This window comes from Alexandromys fortis, unplaced genomic scaffold (assembly GCF_014885135.2).
Source record: "Alexandromys fortis isolate MF-2015 unplaced genomic scaffold, M_Fortis_MF-2015_v1.1 scaffold_54, whole genome shotgun sequence".
Lineage (NCBI taxonomy): Eukaryota > Metazoa > Chordata > Mammalia > Rodentia > Cricetidae > Alexandromys > Alexandromys fortis.
The window spans coordinates 10,444,154-10,468,081 of NW_026067958.1; the positions used below are offsets into that span (position 1 = coordinate 10,444,154).

The 23,928-nt window shown below is 40.0% G+C and overlaps 1 protein-coding gene across 2 annotated transcripts in view; it reads right to left on the bottom strand.

The window, feature by feature from the left end:
* Odad2 (outer dynein arm docking complex subunit 2) overlaps positions 1-23,928 on the bottom strand; it is a 171,752-nt gene that overhangs the window by 114,376 nt on the left and 33,448 nt on the right. For both annotated transcript variants that reach the window (XM_050152717.1, XM_050152718.1), the window contains 3 exons: positions 22,844-22,991; positions 4,666-4,812; positions 4,090-4,299 (listed from right to left, as the gene is read on the bottom strand). In XM_050152717.1, the coding sequence (XP_050008674.1) occupies positions 4,090-4,299; positions 4,666-4,812; positions 22,844-22,991 (505 nt within the window). The remainder of the gene's footprint in view (positions 1-4,089; positions 4,300-4,665; positions 4,813-22,843; positions 22,992-23,928) is intronic.

Below are 23,928 nucleotides of genomic sequence, written 5' to 3' on the forward strand. Positions count from 1 at the left end.
TGTGTGCACACATATGGATATGTACATACCAGCACACACATGTGCAGGTCAATGGACAACTTGTAGGAACCAGTTCTTTGCTTCCATAATGTGGAGCTCAGGTTTATAGCTTTGGCAGCAAGTGCCTTGACTCACTGAGATATCCCACCAGACCAAACACAGAAGTTTTAAAAATAAAAGTGAATCTATCCTTCAGTAGCTACCAGGTTGCTACTAAGATTAACTGTCAAAAGTAAAACTATTTTAGATATGCTTAGATTAAACTACAGACAGTGGAAACAAAGAAAGAAAACATTTCATACCACTGTGCTCTGGATCTGGGGACTCATATTTTCTTCCTTTGAGAAAATACTCTCCAAGATATTATTTTCTTAGTAAAGCTCTAGTATTTATAATAGGATTATTTATAAATCAGGCATAGTGATGTAGACCTACTTATGATCTCAGCATTCAGGAGTCAGATGCAGGACTATGAATATAAGACAAATCTGGGTTAATAAGTTTGAGGCTGGCCTAGACTGTAGGGCAAAACCCCTTTACACGCAAAAAACTAATAATACTATTACAACCCATATTATCACTGCCAGTATTTTAGAAACCCAAGCTCTCCAAAGCCAGTAAGACTGAAAAGCAAGTCAGATGGTTTATCACTCTTAATACCATGGGGGAGGGCACAGCTTTGCATGTATGTTAATGGAACCCATTAAACTAAATTGCCAGTGTCCTCCTTTTTTCTTTGTAATGACCAAAGTCACCAAAGCCATTAAGGGGAAACAATTTACAAAAGGAACACAGCAGTAGGTCAGGATGCCCTGTGGAAAAATTAAAGCCAGGCTTCCCCAGATGAGGGTACCTGTCATTCTTTAGGCTCACAGCTTTTATCTGTTAAGGTAGAAATCACTGTTTACACATCCATTCTTTCTTCTTCCGCTGTTGGCCAAACCTCATGATTATTCACCACGCAGTCACAATCACCCAGACCAAATTTAGAACAGGATACCCACTCCTAAGCAGGGTCTCAATCTCAATTCAAAATTCGTCGTTTATTTAGCTAGTTCTCAAAAAGCAATGGAGTACAGGTAGGGGAAGGCAAGGGATATGGCCATTGCTTTCAGCTGTGACATACAAGAAGGGAACCACACACAGAAAAAGAATTCTAAGACGGTGGTACAAGGCAGAGAGCCCTGCAATGTCTTGTCTGTAGTAGTTATTCTCATTATCCCTCTAAAGTCCAAACCACTTAGTTCCCCCTAACTCTTTGGATAAGGCCCTGCAGTGAGAAGCACACTCTTCGTCTTCATCTCACCACTTCAGCCATCTTGCCATGGATCTGGCCACATTAAACCAATAGCAACTTTGAAAACTTCCCTGTCAAAATCGGCCTCATCTTCCTGAAGTGTCCTTCCTGGCGTGTCTGTTTAGCAAACACCCTCCACAAGCCCTCAAGCATCATCTCCCTCTAGCCTTTCCTGACGGTCTCCCTTTTAAGACTGACTGCTCAACCCTCTTTTATTTCTCCACCATTCCCAAGACTGGCTGGCTTCAGCTAAACACCTAACATGCACACAGTGCTTTAGATACCTGTCTTCTCCTTATTTGATGCTTACCACTACTCAACTGTCGTATATTCCAAGTCAGACATGTGCATTTATTTCTGTTTGTACCCTGCACACACCACCACATTCTCAACCCACTCACTCCAACTCAGTCATCCAGTACTGACCAAATTTCTATCCCTAATTTGGCTCCTATTTGAAATCACATTAAAATGAGAGTCATTATCTTATTGGATTCGTGCCACTGGATAAATACTAGGTTCCCAAATGTGATGGGAGACTCAAAAGCCCATATTTTGTATTTATTTTTTCATTCTTATAAGTGATAAAAGTCATTTCAATGAAAAGCTATACCATGTATTTTGAACTCAGTAATTACTGCATTTCTTCGAACATTTAAATATGAAAAAAATGTGTGTGTGTTTGATGTGTGTATAGTGTGTTTGAGTATGTATACATGTGGGTTTGTGTGTGTGCTCATCTGTAAGTAAAAGCATGGGTATGACATATGCATTTGTGGAGGTCAGAGGACAAGGTCAGAGACAGACACCTCCTGTGTCAGTCCTCACTTCCATCTTATTCGCGATAAGGTTTCTTGTTTACTGCAGTGTATGCCATCTAGCTGGTCTGAAAGCTTTTGGGGATTCTCCTCTCTCCACATTCAATCTCACCATGGGAATACTAGGATTATAGACGTACACTGCCATGTCCAACTTTACGTAGGTGCTGAGAACTGAATTCTGGTACTCAGAGTTGTACATCATGGCCCTGAGCAGTTAGAACATCCTTAATTATGATAAAAAATTAACAAGGGAGAGCTGAAAGAACTGTACAAAAATTACACAGCTAACATCCACAGATCCCAAACCTCTGTCTCTGTCAATGCTCAAGCCATATGTTTACCTACCTTCACAGTCTTAAAACTATCTCACTTCTGAAGCAATTATACTTTATAGTACTCCATTGATTACAAGTGAAAACACTGAGCCTCTTTTTAGTAGATATCTGAACACACTTCACTTCTCACTTTATATTTTTGAATTTTGGACAAGAGATTCAGCTCAGTAGGAAAGCATTTGTATGAGGTCCTAATATTAAACGTGAGAACCATAAAATAAAACACACACATATTGAAATAGGAATCATCCAACAGATATGCACCAACCTTTATGTGTAGTTTATATGGTACAGCTCCAAATGGTGTGGAAGATGGTAAGATGGGTAAGCCACATCCTTGTTAAAGTGTAGCAGTAGACATGTCCAGTAAAACAAAAGCCAGGGTAGACACAGCACCAGCATTTCTATACTACATTTACTTTTAAAGCTTTTAATTATATTTAATTTCTTCTCCTTTCTCTCTCTCCTCTCCTCTCTCTCTCCTCTCTCTCTCTCTCTCTCTCTCTCTCTCTCTCTCTCTCTCTCTCTCTCTCTCTGTATACACTCAGGTCAGAGGACGATATGTGAGAGTTCATGCATCCCTTTCATCGTATGGGTTCCAGGATTAAACCCAGGTTTTCAGGTTGATGACAGGCAGGCACTCCTATCCACTTAGCTATCACTCTTTCCCAATGTTTATTTTTCTAAAGTCTTTGCTGACAAGATAAGAGTTTAAGCCTTTTCTTTCAATGGTAGTTACTGAAATAATCATTTTTCACAATGATTAAAGTAAGTCTTATATGCAGAAGACAAACTGACAAATCCAAGAGGAAATTCATGTTTTTTCTTTGTTTCTACAGCCTTCCTCTGAAAACTCAGCAGTCACTCAGAGATACCTCTGTGACCAGCTCTTTGCGTGTATTTCTAATTGTATGTATAGATTTATATGTGGTGAACAGTTCTTTAAAATTTGATATCAATTTATTTGATCCTGTTCTGATTTATATAATATTAATTAACATATAGCTTCTCCTTTTGTTCTTGCTAATTTTCCAAAACACAATGCTGTTGCTGAATACAGGTGCTTTTCAGAAGCATATAAACAACTTTCACTGGATAAAAACTATACATACCCAGGCTGCTTTCAGTTGTTTCTAACAAACAATGCAGTTTGACTGTCATGGAGGAAAGTCCTAATGTGAGTCACCATATCAGAAGCTGGGGCTACCAAACCTATCTCCTACCACGAGCCTTGTCACTTCTTCCTCTTCTCCTCCCTTGTCCTCTGCCCTCTTTTCTCCCCACCCCACTTCAACAGATGCCACATCTCTCAATCACCCTAAAAATTAAGCCCAGGGCCTCACAGAGAGTAGGCATCTCTCTGTCACTGAGCTACAGTATTACCTTGGTAGTTCCACCTCCTTATTATCTCAGTGGATCCTGTTAGATGACAATATTTTTTAAATTCTCTATTTGAAAATCAAGGCTGAACATTCTTTTATGGCTCTTGCTAATGTAAATACGTGGACATCGTTCTTAAAGACATGTGCCAAAAAAATAAAAAGGACTCTCAGGTCACACATAATGGTGTCCAGAGCATAAGATAGGGTTGTGTAGGTGTCTGTTAGAATCTGAGGATGGTAATGGTGGTACTCACCAGCTTGGTTATGCCTCCATGCTGTCTTACTGCCCGTCGGGCTCTCTTGAACTTGGCCACATTTGCAATTGTCTCAGCTGCCAAACATTTGAGACTCTTGTGTGGAGAATCCAGTATATTAACCATAATTGGTAAGCCCCCAAGGTCAACAATATTACGTCTGATTTGAGGATTATGACTGATTTCCTTCAGAATTTTTAATGAACCAATCTATGTGGGGGAAAGAAAGTGACAGATGAACGAGGCTTTAATATATACCCAAGTACTTCTTTTTAAAAAGTCTAAGCTAACCTAAAAGTCTTCCTCAATGAAGGATTTTAAGAAAAACTTTCCATCCCTGGAGGTTACACACATCCTCTCCATTTTCCTTTATTTACATAAACAGACATTTCTCCTCTCAGAAACACAAGTAGATAGTAGAAATATAAAGAAGAAAATGAGAACAAGAAAACACAGTTACAGATCATCAACAATCATAGTACACCACAAATGAAAGCAAAAGATGTGCTAGCCATCCAGAGCTTCCAAGAGAGCTGTGAAGGACCTAGAGCTCTCAGCCATCATGAAAGTCCTTACCTTGCATTTGACTTCATCTGTATCAAGTAGATTTATTAAGACTTCAAGTCCTCCAACATCTCTAATTGCCAGCTGACAGGTCTCTTGAGCTAAGTTGAAATCCCTCATGGAACACAAAGCAATCACTGTTGCTGTCTGATTTCCCCCCTAGGAAGATGCAACACCATGTAATAGTTAAATAAAGCCACATTCCCATGCAGACAAATCCATAAGCTAGGAAATGTGTCTCCCCAACCACAGCACATAAAATTTTTAAAGGTTCTCTGAGTGGGTTATAATTTGTTAAATGAATTATGGTGAGCCAAAGTATGGGAATGCCTCACAGAGCATCGTAAAATGTTACTCCAGTTAAGCGCCAACATTTACAGTGGGGCTCCTTTAAACAGCTATGACACTGTGTGAGAGCAGGCATTAAAGAGAGTCCATGGGGCACATCTTAGAAGAGCGACTAGAGGATGGAAGTGTTATGTTGAGGTAGTAAATGCCCTCACCCCAGTTCTGGATTAGTGCACTGGGAAACACAATCTACATCTGAACATTTCTCTTACAAAGATTGAGAAATGCATGCTTTTGGTATTTGTCCAGCTTTCGGACACATAATTCTTCAATCTTTATAATCTTCAAAGTGCTAAATGTCTTTTACATGCTACTAAGTTGGTTGATATCCTCTGTTTTGGGTCAGGATTCTGGCTGTCCTCAGGAGGATAAAGGTAACCCTAAGGTCTAGGGTTTTCATCTCTACCAATTAGCTTTGGGAAGAAAGCAAGCCTGGAGGTTAAGCTGGTCATAAAGGGCCAATAATTTCATCAGTCAGTCTCCATAAAAATCCCAAAGAATATGGTGTTCCTGGGAAGAAAGGAGTATGCACAGAAAGGGCCTAGAAACCCTTGCCCAATACAGCTCTTCATGGGCATCGGAACATAATAATTGTAATAAACCAGTGTGCTGACTAGTTTTTGTCAAGTTTATACAAACTAAGGTCATCTGGGAAGCAAAAACCTCAATTGAGAAAAGTACTTCTATCAGACTGGCCTATAGGCAAGTCTTCGGGGTGTTCTCGACTAATGATTGATGATGATTAATGTGAAAGGGCTCAGTGTGTGGCATCTTCCCTGGGTAAATAATCCTGGGTTGTATAAGGAAGCAGGTTGAGCAAGTCATAAACAAGCCAGTAAATAGTATTCTTCCATGGCCTCTAATTCAGTTTCTGCCTCCAGGTTCCTGCTTTAGGTTTCTGCCTTGACTTCCCATCATGGTGGACACTAAGCTGTAACAAACCCTTTCCTCCTAGAGATGCTTTTCATCATGGTAGTTATCACAGCAATAGAAAACCAACTAGAGCAACAAGTGAGCATGTTTTCATCAGACTTGATGGGAGTGTTGTGAGAATCCTGTTCATAACCAGTGAGAAGCAGGGATCATAGCTGGCCTTGTCATGGGCCTCAGAAGCCATCTGAGAAAATTCCATGTTGGAGAGCCTCCAATGAAGTCACTCAGTTTCAGAAGAGGCATCCATTGTTAAAGAGTTGCTTGCTCACCTGTGGGGGAAATACTCACACTCTTTGAAGTCACACAAGTCTTTTATGTTGACTTTCAGTGTGAACATAGAGGAAAAAAATTGTTTTTTCTTCATTTGTGTACATGGAACAGTCTAGAACAGGCACACAAAGGAGAGGGAAACTGTTGTAAATGGCAGTGAGGCCTCCTTGTTCAATCCCGCCCAGCTAGTGTACACCCACAATAACCACACAGAGATTGTATTAATTAAACACTGCCTGGCCTATTAGTTTTAGCCTCTTATTGGCTAACTCTCACATCTTGAATCAACCCATTTTTAATAATCTGCATATCACCACATGACTGTGGCTTACTGAGAGAGATTCAGCATGTCTGACCTGGCAGCTTTATGGCGGGCAGCTCTGCCTGCCTCTGCTTTCTTCCTCCCAGAATTCTGTTCTGTCTTCCCCACCTACCAGAGTTTGCCCTGATGGAGGTGGGTCTTGTATCTTATCTGTTGATTTCATTGGTTAATAATAAAGAAACTGCCTCGGCCCTCATAGGACAGAAAATTAGGTAGGCGGAGTAGACAGAGGAGAATGCTGGGAAAAAGAAGCTGAGTGAGTGAGTCGCCATGATGCTCCCACTCCAGACAGACGCAGGTTAAGATCCTCTCTGGTAAGCCAGCTCATGGGCTACACAGAATATTAGAAATGGGTTAGAACAATATGTAAGAGCTAGCCAATAAGAAGCTGGAACTAGCCGGGCCAGGCAGTGTTTGAAAGAATACAGTTTCCGTGTAATTATTTCGGGGCATAAGCTAGCCATGCGGGCGGCCGGGTGCCGGGGACGCAGCCCTGCCGCCACTCCTAATTCAACATTGCCCTATCAACTAGGCCAAGGCAGTCTCTTTATTTAACCAATGAAAGTAACCCATAGACAGAAGACACTCCTACACCAAAAAACCACATGGAATGCAGTAAAACAGCAGGACATAGATTAGTTGCATCTAGGGCTGTGTGGAATCAGAAATTGATTCTATAAGACCTGAGGTGTGCAGCACAAAGAAGGATCCAGACCTGCATGCCTGAGTGACTCAATGACTCAGCAGAGAAACATCAAGACTTGTCATAGGTGGAGGGCAGCGACAAACTGCCCTCCTTCAGAATTAAAAATATAACACCTGAGAAATTAGTGAGGCAATGAGGATCTTTCCTCCATGAGGGGTTTAATGCCAGTGTGGGGTGGATTAGTTAACATGAGTATAACCTCTCTCCATGGATGCCTTTCACCCCATGGGCACAGCAAGCAGGCCATTCCCAGATGCCAGTGCCTGATATTGGATGACTTCCTAGCTTCCAAAATGGTGAGAGATAAATGTCTTTAATAAATCCTGATATTGTGTCAAAGCTTCAGAAAGTAGATCAGATGTAGAAAATAGAGACTATAAATACTACAGATTCACATTAAAACATGTATTTATGATACATTTGTATTTTCTACTTATCCATATTGTAGCATATAAATATTAAAATTAACATTTAAAGATGCAATTTTATGTAGTGGAAAATACATAAAGGCTTCACAGAAATGGCAAACAGCAAGCTGTCTCCTTCAGGTCACACACATGCATGTACACAGTTCCTCAGTGTGAAGTTAAAACAATTTATTGCTTTTAATACAAGAAACTAAGAGGGTTTTATTTAAAGGTTTAATCAAAGGCTGAGGGGAAGAATGTTTAGATTTTTGCTTGTTTGTCCTAAGAAAATGCCCTGTGCTTCTAAAAAGTGTAGAGGTGGTGCTGTCCACATTTCCTCTCTTGAGGTAATCCAAACTACCCTTGTATGAAGAGGAGGTTTAGCATCACAAGAGCAGTTCAGCACCCACATGTAAAGTCTGTTGTTGTATAGTTTTGCTCTCTTGCTCCTGACTGGCAAGAGGAAGGTGGGCACCATTTACCCACAGCCGACTTTAAGGTGTGAAATGGTAAGTCCTCCCCTCCTTATTATCAGGTTATTAACTCCACTGTTTGAGGGCAGGATACTCTACTGCTTTCTGTTTCCCATCTAGAAAACAAGGGCAGAGAAGCAATCAGTAATCACAAAGAGGAGTGGGTATGAGTATCATCCAGTCCTTCTGCTGGTAAAGGAAGCAGAATAATACAAAAAAGGGTGAAGGCAGGAAAGGAAGGAATTCCTCGGACATGGCTGTGTTTTCATCATTAAAATGGCATCAGGATGTCCCAGGAGCAATCTGAACACTCCTAACAAGTTTCTCCTACTGGGTGTTTGGGAATTCAAACCAAGGACTGCAGGTCAAATAAATTTGGTCATGGCTGAGGAAGAGAAGGTGACATAGGAGAATATCTAGTCCCTTCCTCACCCCAGGATATCTCCAAGGATCCAGAATGCTCTGTAGGGACATTCTTGGTGCACATGATCCAGATTTTTCTGGATCTGTTTCTCTTTTGTTTGGTAGGGTTTTGGGTTTGTCTTTGGCTCAGTCTTTGTCCCGTCTAGGGCCGTCTCTACTCTTGAGTGCTATGCTACTCACACACTCGCAGCAGCTTATGTGGGTTTAAAATTCATTATAACAAGCACCCAAAAGGTGTGATCATACATTCTTCTGAATTATCTATTTCTAGACCAATGTCAGAATCAAAGAAAAGGTTCAAATTTATTGATATGAAGTTAGAGCCTTATAGAAAAAATTCTGTAAATCAACTTTTTCTGAAAATCTGGAAACATATTCATAGGTTTGAGGGATTTTTTTAGAACAGTTTTATATTAGGAAAAGTTAGTTTTTCCACATTTCAGGATTTCCTTCGACTCTTGTCACTGACCACACTCCCAAAAGGATTATAAATCTTTCAGAATGAATACCAGAAGATGGGAGCCAAAACATCTAACAGTCATTGCCATTTTCCTTTAAATACCAGATTTGTAAAGAATCCTGAGGGCTCCTTCTGCTTTGTCTAGACCCATAAATATCTAGCCAAGCAGAAGCTGCACACCTTTGTCTACCTTTACAATTAAATCTGCCGAGAACATAATTAGTTGCCAATACTTAATTTTCACATTTTATCACACACTTGCATCTGTAGAGTTTTAAAAGCTGGAGAAAACATAGAAAAATATATTTTACTAGCTTCTGAAGGGGATTCAGAAATGTATCCCATAAACTTTTCCATTTCTGAAATGAATACAATTCTTTTGCTGTTTGACTTCCGGCCCTGTGCCTCCTCACACGTCTCCAGCCTCTACCATCTGTAATTCATCTTTCTTCCTTCAGCCAGGAGGTGTTTGTCTACTGTTACATCAGCTTACAACATACAGAGCTAAAATAAATGCTTCCATCGCTCCTCTCCTCCTCTCTCCCCTCCTTAACCTCTTTGCTTTTCTTTACATAATTTTATTATGAATATTATATTTTTTTATTTGTCAGGGTGTGGATTGTCATGGACTACTCATACTAACCATAGACTCTAGCTACAATTTCTACCCATGTTTTGGTTGAACAAATTTAAATATCTACCCTGGTCATGGGAACTGCTAAGCAAGTCATTCTGGTTTTTTACATGCATAAAAGAAATTTTTTAAATTGCTTTTATTTCTTTACAGTGAGCAAACTGTTTGCTTACAGTAAAAACTTGAGTGAATTAGTACTTTATATAACATGTTTTTGCAAATGTGTGGATGTTCACTTGTGTGTAGGTGCACGTGTTTGTATCTATGTGGAGGCCAGAAGCTGTCTCCATCTTACATATATTGGAGCACAGTCTCACACTTGATTTTGCCAATTCACATACTCTGGCTCACCAGCTTGCTGTGGGGCTCCGCCTCCCATATACTGGGAATATAGGCAGGTTCCTAAGCTCATCTGGCATTTACAGGAGTGTTATGGAGCCCATCTCCTGGCCTCCTGCATGCACAGCAAGGGCTTTTACTTCCACTGAGCCATCACCCAGCTCAAAATTTCTTTTTGAAAAGCAAAATGAATAAAGCTATTTTTCTAAACAATAAGATCTTTGAAATCAGAAATAGTATACTATTCACAGTACAGTGTGAGACCTCTTCTCACTGTCTATGAGGAAAAATACATGCTGTGATAAATAATACTTTTGAGCTGCTTCAAATTATTTTGTATCTTTTTGTTAGCATGCTCACTATTTGCCCAATCTGTATAAGCACTAGATACAAGTAAACAAAAGCAGACTTGATGCTGGCATTCCTGGAATTTAGGGGGTTAATGGAAGAGAAAGCATTTTAATTTTTAAATTAAAACGTAAATGAAAAAATAATAAACTTTATTATAAAAGTCTTCAATTAAAAAGTAATATTGGAGTGTCTACAAATCTTAAAGAACTTCTATGCAGTTTGAAGGAATAAAATTTTTGTCTGGAAAGTACCCAGAGACATGGGCAACACAGATGAATCTAGCCCATCATCACGTGAAAGAAGCATGCCTAAACTGAAATCTGTGTGGAAAGTAGGAATTCACTGGTAGCAGAGGAAGGGACATGGCATATGTTCAGAAGCCCTGGGTGCTGTGTAGCAAGACCTAGTTAAGAGCTCTTACGATCAACATGAACTAATAATCCTGAGTAATGATGTGGGACACAATGAGCCAAGAACCCAAGCGAGCAACCATAGTTCTTGTCCAGGGGCCAAGCTGAAGGCTTTAATCTTTAATATTTGAGACAGTGTCTTCCTCTGCAACCCTGGCTGGTCTTCAGTTTCTGACTCTTGTGCATCTACTTCCTTAATAGCGAGATTATGGTGTGTGCTACCATACCCAGATGGATTTTAATCTTTATTTCAAGATTGGCCAGGATGAGCCAATGACATCTCTAAAAGATTGCCCCAGCTGCAGGAGTTCCCAGCTGGAAGCGCTAAAAGTGGACGTGCAGAAACATTTGGCTTATTGAAAATTTTCTGAGAGAAGAGGGAGCCTAGAGTGGGAGGCTGAGGTGATTCATCGTGTGCCACAAGGGCACTTTGGAAATAAAAGTTTGTTGAATTCTCCTTTGCTCGGAAAGGAAACTCCAGAGACAATAGAGATGCAGGGTCCTCATGGGGACATATGGTCAGGGACCCCTTGACCCAGTGATGCAGCAAGGACCACAGAGGCATAATCCCAGCCAGACACCTCTCTTGTACCATTCCCCACCACCTGCAATCAAGAAACAGAGGGATGCCTGGTAAGGAAGCCACACAGCCATTACCACACATTCAGCTGGCCTTTGATTTTCTCAGTATTTTCCCTCCAAACACTCAGAAACCAAGAGAAGTGAATCCCTTCCAGTGTCTGCCCATTAATGATGACAGAAGGTCCAGTGCCCGCAGAGCTTGGAGAGTCTGCCAGGATCAGAAATGGCTAAAGGTATTCAAGTGACTGGCATATGACCAAGCGAGTCAAAGCAGTAAAAATCCATTGCTTGGCCTTCTGTTTATTTGCAAATCTATTTTATACTGATGAGTCAGCACTCATAAACCTAAGACTCAACAGAACCCCAAGGAAAAAGAGAAAATAATGTTTATTTTTTAAAAGCAAAAGAAAAGTGTGTGTGTGTTTAATGAAAATTAGAATCAAGCTATCACTACAGAAACTTACAAAATTTTTGACTTAAACTGGATAGGCATCAATACAAGGATTCTATATACATTTCTTTAAAATAGCTAGGGACATTTGTGGAAATTGACAGCTTACTGGATCATTTTAGTGACTAAAGTGTGGAAAAATTGTAGCTAATGTAATTGCCTTCCTAAAAAGTTACAAGAGAATGAGCTCAATAATTACAATATTTAATGAAATAATTCAGTAAAGTAGTTATGCACAAGGATAACATTTAAAATAAATGACTTTGAATATATATCCTCAGAAAAATTAACAAAATTGGGCAGTATAAAAAATTCCCATATTGGGATTAATAACAAGAAGTCTATAAATAAATAGAAATGGGGCTTCTCAAACTTTAGGGTACACATATTCTTCCCTTTTGAAAACAACTTTATTGGCTCTGGGGAGAGTAAAGTGCTTTTTTCATAAGCACATGGACCTGAATTTGGAAACCCAGAACCCACAGGAAAAACATGTGTGGATCCTTTAACCCCAGCACTGGGACTAGGGGGAGAAAATGGAACCTTAGAGCTCATTGGTAAGTAAGCCTATTGAAATCGGTGAGCTTTATGGTCAAAGAGAGATCCTGTCACAAAAATTAATGTGGGGTGCAATTAAGGAAGACAGAGTTGTTGACTTCTGACCTTACACACTTGCACACCTACACACACCTATGTGTATACACCCATATGTACATCTATATAATACATCTATATAATAATACACTCACAAACATAAAACTTTATTGGGATAAATTGATATACAAACATTTGTAATATATATAATTTGATGATTTATGTGGGTATCAGGAATCCCATTTTGAATCCTCATACTTGTGAAACAAACATCCACTGATTGATCTCCCTAGCCCAAGCCTCTTGAATTATTTAAGTGCGAGCATATCGTGCAGATTCCCATTACTTCTTTTTAAGACAGAGCATCTCAGTTTTGATTTCTGTTGCTGTTATAAGCTACCCTGGTGTAAGCAATGTAAAGGATAAAAGTCTTAAGTTCACCATTTTCCATGGGTACAGTCTATCAAGTTGGCAGATTGACGCATCACACCCACAGTTGGGAGACTGAGAGAAAAGAACAAATGTTCTAACCTCATGGTCTCCTTTTATATAGTCCAGGATCCCAGTCTAGAGAATAGAGTCACCGATACTGAGTCTTCCCTGCTTCACTTTACCTATTCAAAATAATCCTCCACTGGCAAGCCCAGAGGCCTGTCTCCCTGGTGAGTTCACTTCTCATTAAGTTGACCATTGAGGCTAACCACCACATGGGGTCTGGGTTTTTAGTCAAGGTTGGCCCTTCATAGGCAGGGCAACAAGACTAGAAGAATTCTGGGAAGAGGAAAGGCTAAGTCTGCAGACACCAAACAGATGCAGAGGAAGTAAGATGAGAATGCCTCAATGATGAAAGGTATCAAGCCAGATGGCTAACATAGACAAGAATTATAGATTAATTTAAGTTGTAAGAGCTAGTTAATAATAAGCCTGAGGTGATAGGTATATAATTGTTATAACCTTCTTTGTGTTTCTTTGGGACTGAATGACTGTGGGAGCAGGTGGGACAGAAACTCCATCTACATAGGCTGACCTTGAATGCAATTTCCTGCCTCAGTCTCATACTACTGGGATTATAGGTGCGTATCATTATACCTAACTTAAATGTATTCACATCTTATTCAAGTAAAAATTTACACACATTAGACAAGTCCTCATTAGAGCTATCAAGAATTTGTATTCTTTGCTCATTCCTGTAGTACCTTTCAAAGACTTTCTCCCATAGAATAGAACTAGTTCCAGGACAGGCTCCAAAGCCACAGAGAAACCCTGTCTCGAAAAACCAAAAAAAAAAAAAAAAAAAAAAAAAAAAAAGAGCATACTCCCATAGAAGTAGAGCATGTATCAAGGATGCATCCAGATTTTGCAGTATGACTAGAGTAAAAATTAGATGTTGCCACTAAGGGAACTGTTAAACAAATTAATGTTTACCTATAAGGAAACTTTATATGATAATTAAAAGGACCAAACCAAAGCACAATATTAAATATAAAAAGAACAATGTAAGCTGGACATGGTCTTTTGCACCTATAATGTCAGCACTCAAGTGACTGAGGCAGGAGCATTGCCATTAGTTCACAGACAGCCCACACTAAATATTGAGTTTCAGGTCATCATGGACTAGGGAGTAAGATCTTGTCTCAAAAAGCAAACATAAGGGTGTGGCTTTATTGTATAAATTATGAAATATCTGTAAAAAAGCCTTCATTCACTCAACTTGAATTTTCACAGTGAACATGCTAACTAGTTTACCGTTTCTATAATTTTTAAGAGCTTAAACCAAAGAGGGACTATATAAGTTACATATGCTGCTGTTCTGTGCATTGCAGAAATATTGGCAGGCCACAGCAGACAGCCACACCCACCCAAAGAGCAGGGCTGGGAAAGGAGCCACAGCCTTGACAGCCTTGCTAGCACAAATCTCAAAAGCTGGTGGACCAAGAAGGGCTATGAGGCTCCCATTTTCCTGCAAATACACAGTGTCTACTAATGATTATGACAGATCTGTCTACATGCAGTTGTAAAGTACATGAGCTAGGCTAAATTGGGCACCACTCACTCCTGTTTAGTTTTTCATATAAAAGCATCTGTAACATGAAGTCATATTTTTAAAAACAAAAGGCAAAGTGGTCCTTCACATTATACAAACTGGGAACCAGCCAGAGCAAATTTTCTCCAAACAATTTTTGGAGAAAGCACATTTTGGGGGAACAAATATGGTACAACAGACACATCAGGGATGGATTTCTTCAAAAATCTATTACATACTGAGGTCATACAACACAAGTATCTTTTGAATAACTAAATGACTAGCTCACACTACCTGCTCATGAAGCACAAAGGATGAATGAGGAAATGAGTTAAAGCCCAGGAATCTCCCCAAGATTTCTTTTCCCACTTGGGGAGAAAGAGTGCTGGAGATGGAAATCAAAGCCTTGGATATTCTAAGTGCAAGTACTAACACTTGCAGAAATTTTACTCGTGTGTGTGTGTGTGTGTGTGAGAGAGAGAGAGAGAGAGAGAGAGAGAGAGAGAGAGAGAGAGAGAGAGAATTGATATTTTGTTTGTATCTTTGTTTTTGTGATGGGGGTCTTGCCCTCATTGACCTCCAATTCCTGGGCAGAGTGAGTCACTGAGACTACAAGCAAGTGCTTTTGTGCCTAGCTGGAAATTTTGAGCATTGCCACCTTGGTGGTTAGGCTGATGTGGTGATGTGACGGTTGTGCTGGCGGCTCCCGTGGTCAGGAGTCAGTGGCACTGCATTAGCACACTCAGCTCATTACTTCGCTTCCCCCAAATTTATAAAATACAGAAGGGCAAAGGGGGATAAAAAGCTGAAATCTAAAAATGTCATTCATTTGTGGAGTGCAGAGTCACCACTGGGGAGGCTGTGCTTTCTCCCTTCTTTATCTCCTTTGTGATTAGAAACCAAAACACAAAATGACATAAGCTCTGAGACCTGATGACATCATTTTGATCTCTAGGATCCACAGGTAGGAGGACAGAATTGACTCCAGCAAGTTGTCCTCTGACCTCTGTACTTACATTGTGCTGTTTGCACGGTGTGTGTTTATGCGTGTGTGCTCACCCATACTCACATAAATTAATCAATTAAGTAAAAAAATGCAATGGGATAAATTCTTTTGGGGATGATATGAGTTTATGGATTATACATATTTCACGTAGTCCAAAAACGTAAAATGTATTCATTCAAACATGGTAACATTTATGAAAACATAAATATGAGCTACTATGTAGAATTTTTATAGATAAAAGGATTTAAGCATGATTCCTAACAGATCTCGGGGTGGGGACATAAGTACATGTCAGAGGTTGACATCAGACTGTCCTAATTACTCCTGCTTTATGTTTTGGCTAGAATGGCTGCAGGTGAGCTCCTGGGAGATACCTGTCTATTCACCCTCTAGCTCTGAGGTGACAGTGTTATGGTACTGTACCCAGCTAGAGATCCAAACCCAGGTCCTCACACTTGCAAACACCCTGCCATCCTTCCAGACCCTCTAAGAGGACATCTTCAAAGGCACTTACTCTATCTCGGAGTACTGATTTTTTTAAGGTAACCCACATGGGTGAGATAGCTTGCACAATCTTAAAAATATTACTCTGGACAGCAAGACTTTTTTTTAACAGCTTCAATTTGCTGGATTCGTGAACAGTGACCACTGCTTTTCATTTTTAAATGACCCCTTTTAAGAACAACTGTACTGCCACTGTTCTCACCCTCCTTAAAACCTACTCAAAGAACACGCCAATGCTGCATTCCAAAAACGGATACCAAGTCCTTTTTATAAAAGCTCCTGTTCAGTCTCTCACTCAAATGAAGCAATGCAAATGAGAGAGAAGATGAAGCAATGTCTACAAGGCTCCTGGGTTCTGAGTTTCTTGACAGTGGGACAGAATCACCAGGCAACAGGCAATAAAGATAGAAGAAGCTGGATGTGGTCCCAGCCCGCAGCCGCCTTCTGTGTGGCCTGTAGCAAAGGATTTCTCAGCTTTTCCACCAATGAAACAAGGATCAAACCTGCCACTCCAAATCTAAGACACAAGTAATGGGAATGGAATTTAATTAAGTGTAATTGACTGCAAAGTACATCAAATTCCTAAAATAAAAAAAAAAATTTAATTCCCAATTACCACTCAAAACTTGTTAACCAGTTAAGGGGAAGTGTGTGTGTGTGTGTGTATGTATGTGTGTGTGTGTGTGTGTGTGTGTGTTAGGAACTGAGCACCAGTAAAGCATCTTCAACAAAGAATTTTAAACTGGAAGCACATATATTGCCAAGAATGCCCTTTGAGTCCTCGGTGCCTCTCTTGTAGCTATAGCCTGATGGTCTTTCTGACGAATGTCTTACAGATGTCAGTCTGAAGTCAGATCTCCTCCCTACTAACTTTGGAGACTTCCAGACACCTTCATTTTTCATAGCCTTAAATTCTAACGTGTGGATATGGAACTGAACAGAAGAGTGACTTCCACAGTACATGAATCATGTGATAAGAAATGCATGTAGGTATGCTATGTGTATGACAGTAGAGTGGCCTCCTGTGTATCATGCTGGAGAGTGGTCTCCTTTTGTATGACGATGGAGACTGAAGCTCCTGTGTATGATGCTGGAGAGTGGATCTCCTCTGCCCACTCTTCTAGCAGAACTCTTCAAGGAAGGGAGCATCTAAATAAATAGCCCTCAGACCCCACCCTGTGTTCCTCTATTATTATATAAGCATGCAAGGATCAGACCCACTGAGCACAACACTTTAATGTCTCCAACATTGATCTTAATGTCACCTTACTGAGCCTAAAACTGAGACCAGAGTGGCACATATGTCCTCCCCAGGCAACAGTCCAGGAAATGCCAATTGGTGAGAAAAACATGATCCCAGATGCCACCAGAAATCCCTCAAAACTAACAAAGTTGTGCTCTTAGCATCACCTCAATTGCCTTTATTTTCTCTTCAATTTATAGTTAAAGCCGAACAGAATCGCATAGAAATAAATATGCAGTCTTTTATCCTGGGGTCATTCATTTTTCAGTTAAGGCCATGTACACTAATGTGTTTGAAAGTCAAACCTTGAATTTCAAACTTCCTGGGCCCCCTCTGACTTTACCAGAGAAGATCTATCCATCTGTATCAATTTGTAACAACTCTTGTGAATGATAAACCCTCTTTTCCCAACAATTGATTCTCTGATTTCAGGAGTTTTTCCACATACCAGGTTTAGAAGTGAATGAAATATCACTGGGAAGCTAGGGACTCCGAAGAACTGTACTGCAGACATTAAGACACCAGTGCCTCTAATTATTAGAAATCATCAAAATCTTTTTTTTTTGCAAGATTTTAAAGCCAGTGGATGAAGGGGTTAGCTATGTCAAAACAGCAAGTGCAAGAATAAAAGTGTATCTCTAAGGAGTATGGAAGCTAAAAGAGGGGGCGGAGAGTTGGGAGAGCTGTCCACTGAAGGAACTCTGACTCGGAGGTAAGACTAAACTGTTGTCCAGGGACTGAGAGTAAGCACAGAGGAGCACTGCACCCGGTAACTTCAACTGCCTTTGCACCATTTAGGCAGAAGGTTGAGGATCAAGCTTGTGATCCTTGACAAGATAGCCTGCTGATAAGAAATGAATTAAATAGCACCTCTCTACTGAAGAAGCAGCTGAGAAGTTAGACCACCTGAGCTGTCAATGGTAACAAAACACAGAACGTAGGTACTTATCAGTAGGGGGTTAAATAGAATGGTGGCACTTCCCTAAGAGTTAGATTGCCTTACACAGGATACAATCTTGAACATGCATGAACTCAGGAGCTAAGCAGGTCACCCTGGTTAGTACTTGGGTTCTATACACTCATCAGCTAGGGGGACAAAAGAAGTTGGATGTTTGCTGAGTTAAAAAAAATGTAGTGTAATCCTTAATTAAAAAATTAATTTGTGTTCTAAAGTCCCAGAAGAAGAGTGTATGTGTGTGTGTGTGTGTGTGTGTGTGTGTGTAAAATTTTCAAGTTGAAGTGAGTGTAGGTTAAAGCCTAATATTTCAATATCAACTCCCTTTTCTTATATGCCAGGATCTGAGCTCATAGGCTGGATAAATAACAAGCTCAAGTTCGCTGACCTGTTTCAATATTAATGAGCTCATCAATGTTTTTTCAACGGCGCTGGCATTCTATCCTTGGAAAACGGTAGGGAGAAAGTCAGGTCAACATTACCATTTCTTCGCTAGTTTAAGCCTACATTGGAGCTATAATTTATAAATTAAAATGTCAGGTATGTTTATTTTGAGATTACCTAGAGACTTCCAATTTTGCATTTCAGAGACTTTTTAATATCCTTTTGTGTCTCTGTATAAAACAGTTACCTGTGTCAAAAACCTTGAAACCATTTGTAGATCTACTTTCCCTCTTATTGGCTATGTTAAGCGTATTTACCTGTGGGAGCTATAAGAATTCCGAGCAATTTAGTGTCTGGCCAAAAGTATCACATTTGCACATGATTTCCTGATGAATAACTTGTGTGAGCTTAAGTAGCACTTCATCAATAAATGTTTTTCTTAGCTGTTCTGGGACAGAAACAGCACATCCCCATTTGGCCCCCAACTATATGGATTTATCCTAAGCAGCTGAATAACTCAAGGTAGCATTCTATATCCAAGCCATTAGGAGACACTTTGCTATGGTCCCAGGATGCCATCTGGGATGCCATGTGCTCCATTGCCCAGTACCTTCCTATTCGACCCTAAAGGCCAAAATTCTTCCAGTTCTTAGCAACAGTATCATTGGCAACTGGCTTCTTTTTATTTAACGATGGTAAGTCTATACTTCAATATATTAACTCCCTGTATTTTCCTCTTTTTATTGTTTTGCTAGAAATTTTAAAGCAAAACTTGAGAGCCACCTGGGAAAGAGAACAAGACTCCACATTGTGCAACTTCTATGGTCATGATCATACACTGTAGAAATAATTATCACTGTCAGCATTACCGTGGACTCTGTGCTAAGCACTTCAAATGTATTATGCTACATTTAACATTCATTGTGATCCTGACATTCAAACACTTCCCCCTTCTTTTACAATGAGGAAGCTGGAGTCAATAAAAGTTGTATAACCTGAAGCTGCTAAGCTGGTCCCACTGACATCTTTCCAACATCAAAAACCATGCTTCTGCCTACCCCATTGTCCCACCTCTTGGCTGTTCTCATGTTTCTGCCCCCTTTGACTCTTCCTTTACTCATGAAAAAGAAAAAGACAATGGACGGCAAGAAAACCTCAACCTCAAGTCTGTCCTTTTCTTTTCCCAAAGCACCAGGCATGAACCAGAATAGTCTGTTATACTCAAGATGGCCAACTTCAGCCTTGTGGGCTGTGATGTTCACTGATGTCAGTTTTTTTTCCCTACCTGATACAATAAGAGTTACAGTGTCAGATGCGGTGGCTATAGCCTGTAATCCCAGCACTCAGGAGGTACAGGGAAATGGTTTCAAGTACAAGGCCAGTCTAGGTTACTTACCTAGACTGCTCTGACTAGACAAATGAAGAAAGGAGGACTGGGCAGCTCTGTAGCTGGGTCAAGGAGCAGACACAAACTGGGAATGTGTCCTGTGCTATGTGTGTGCTACGCACCCTTCTGTGCTCCACTAATACTTTCAAATGCCCAACAAACAAGAATCTTCATGTTTAGAATATTTTTAAAAAGTGAAATTTGTAGAAATTCTCAGAAACTCCTCAACTCATAAGGTATTCCATATCTTTCTTAACATTTTATTCCTATGTTTTTAAGTAGCAAGAACCATAATAATAGAGGAATGCTGTTTCTTGTCTTGCCTCCAGGTTCATGTTCCATTTTCTTCTATAATTCAGACCCACCTGCCCGGGAAGAGCACTAGACACAGTAAGCTGGGCCCTCCTTTGCCAATTAGCAAATAAGAAAACACCCCACAGACACCACAGGCCAATGTGATAGATGCAATTCCTCAATCGAGGTTCTCCCTACCCAGGTGTATCAAGGTGAAAACCAAGACTAGCCATTATATATGCCCTAGAGTGGGATAATTGGGCTACAATTCTATGTTCAGTTCCCTGAGAAACTCCATTTTGTTTCCTGCAGTCATTGCATTAGCCTACAAACCAGCAACTATGCGTGTGTGGGAGAGGGTGTCAGAGTTCCCTTTCTCCATATCCTTGTAGAACTCATTATATTTCCACTTTCTGACAGCTGCCACTCGGGCAGATAGAGGGGCTATCTCATATCTCATAACTTTGATTTTCATCTCCCCAATACTTAGTGATGATAAGAATTTTTTCATGTTGTCTTGACCAGTGTGTAGGCTTGCTTTGGAGAAATGCCTGGTTGGGCTATTTGTCTATTTATTTACTGGATTGTTTTCTTGCAATTGAGCTGAGTTCTTTATATAATTTGTATATTAGCCCCTCATCAGACACATGGTTTGAAAACATTTCCTTCCCAAGTTATGCAATATTGTCTCACCCTTATATTTCCCTTGCTATTCTGTTTGACCCAATTTCATGAGTTTCTTTTTTATCTTGCTCTTTCGTGTTTATATTTTTGAAGTCATATTATGGAATCTTTGCTGAAACTGTTATCTAAGAGAACAGCTTGTTTTCTTTCTAGTAGTCTTACAATTTCTAGTGTTCCATTGTCATATACTTTTGTATGTTTATGAAAGAAGAGTCCAATTTCATTCTTTATCTTTTGCATGTGTATGTATATGTGGTATTTGTGTGTATGCTCTTGTTTGGATGAATATAAGTACACATATTTATGCACACTCATATGAACATGTGTGTGGAGACCAGATGTTAACATAGCACATCTTTTTTATTGTTTGAGAATTTCATATATGTCTAGAATGTGTTTTGATCAACCTCCCCCATTCCTTCATTTTCAATTTATTCCTATTTGCCCCCAATTCCTTCCCAAATTTACTCTTAAAAAAAAAAAACAAACAAACAAACAAACCACTGAGTCCACTGAATGCAGCCATTATGTGCAGAGTTATACTAGAGCATAGATGACCGTATAGGAGACATATCTCTGAAGAAAACTGACTCTTTTCCTGAAGCCATTAGTTGTGAATTGCTAGGTGTAGGCCTTCACGAGGCCCTTCCCCATCTACAAAGAGATTTCAGCTGGTTTATCTTGTTCAGGAAGTCACAGATGTTGTGAACTCATATGTTAAAAAGCCATGCCACATCTGACAAATATTGTTCCACTGCAGTGATCCACTACCTCTGTCTTTTTCAATCTTTACATCCAATCTTTGGTGATCACCGTTGAGCCGTGTGGGGAGGGTATGTTATCACATACAGATTTCAGGTTTAGATGTGAGTACTCTACAGTAATTTACTCTGCACATTGAACAGCTCAGGGACTGTGTTTCGGTTAATCACCATCTGTTGCAAAAATAAACTTCTCCTATGGCTGAGAGATACACTAATCTATGGATATAAAGATATGAACTTAGGGAGAAGTTTAATACTCTGTCCATTTCGCAGAATAATAGTGTTAGGTCCTGCTTAGCACCTATGACCTATTCAACCATGGATTTTTGATCTATTCAGTGGTACTAGGCATGAGTTCCCCTTTGTAGAGATGGACTTAAGCCAATTAGAAAGTAGTTGGTTACTCCCATAACACTTGTGCCATTATTGAATCAGTGGCATATTTTACCAGGCCAGTCATTATTGTAGTTCATTAGTTTCATTGTTAGGAAGAGTGTAGATGACTTTTCTTTCCTGGTAGTACGCATAGAAAGTTTCAAAATTATGAAAGTTGCAAACAGGGATGAAGTTTCCAGATCAGTACCAGCTTTGTTTCTCCATGCTCTATGACTCAAATGCATGATGCCTTCAATAATAGAGTATTATCATTATGTTCTAGAGTAACCAAGAGCAATGGAAATATCCTGTAATGTTTGGGGAGGAGTGTCCATGGGGCCTCACTGACCAACACCTTGAAAAGAATTAAACCATAACTTGTACTGTAGTACTGCAATGTATAGGAGACACATTTTCTCCCCATTATAAGATAATTTCATTTTAAGCTCCTTTTTGCATATGTCTATGTCTTGGTAAGCTTCTAAAGTAGGTTTCCATGTGGATTTTTAAGGGTCTTCAGGGTTTCTTATCCTTACTGTACTCCTCCTCTGCCCTGCTCTCCCCTGCTCTGCCCTGTTCCTATCTCATTTAACCCTTCATTTTCTATTATTTCCCTTCCTTGTCATACCACCTGCATGCCATCTCTATCTCCTCACTAGTGTATTGCCTTCTGTGGATACTCCATTTTACACACATATCTAAAGGTTCAAAGTTAGTATTCACACATCAGAGAGAACATGCGGTCCTGGTCTTTATTGGGCCAGGTTAACTCACTCAGTTATTACTTCCAGCTCCATCCATTTACCTGAAAATTTCACAATGGGTTTCCACGGAATACTGTAAACACAGCATGGAAGGTTTTTCTTACCTTTAAATATTTCACCAGCTTCTGAATCTGCCAGTATTCCGATGGCAAGTCAGCATTGGCTTCTTGGCGGTGGTCCGGAGGTTCCTCGTCTTCCTCACTCTCTGAGGAGCTCTCACTGGCAGTCTCCTCTACCTTCTCACCACCCTTACTATGAAAAGCAACAAGTCCACAGTGTAAGCTACAGCATGACCATGACTGTAACAATAATATAGCAACTGGTCTACAAACAGTGAGCAACAGATGACATCAACACTTTGTGAGCCTCAGAAGGAAGGTAAGGCTTCTTCTACACATCTGCCAAAAGGCAACACTAGCAAATTGTATTCAGTATACACAAACATACAAAGAGAGAGAGAGAGAGAGAGAGAGAGAGAGAGAGAGAGAGAGAGACAGAGACAGAGACAGAGACAGAGACAGAGACAGAGGAGAGAGAGAAACTAATTTCGAGCAAAGCTAATGCAGAACTATAAAAAGAGATAAATCTGAAAAGACTACAGACAAATCAAAATACTTAAGTAACCCACAGAAAGGGAAAGGGTGAAACAGTAGAGATAAATGAAAAACAATGTTTGAAATGGCACTCAAGCCTAGATACTGCCTATTACTCTAGAAAAGAGGCAAACAGTTGGCTGGAGTTAAAAGCGAGAGAGTAGACGTGGCTGTAATAGGGAATTAGGGAGCCCCACAAGCTGGTGAAGTTCTGTGTTCTGATTGCTGTGTTCATCATGATAATTTACCCTATTATGTATGTGTAAATCACATACACACTGAAGCAATGTTCATGCCCTGGTGTTGTGACTGTACTGTGCTGTCACTGGAGGAAGGTGGGCCGAGGGTTTGAGTACGCTACCTTTGCAGTTTCCTGTGGGTCTAGAATTATTTCAAAGTCAAAAGCTTTAAAAGTTCTTAAACACGCTGAATAAATTTATTAAGTGAACCTAAAAGTAAAGCCAGCATCAATGCAGTTCAGGGTCTTAAGTCCTGTTTCAGCCCTAGTGTGCAAATGTTTGCATGGGAATCTCCCCCCTTCTTCCTGCCACTGCTCTGAAACCCTCTAACACCAGTGGTCAACACTTCTCATTATT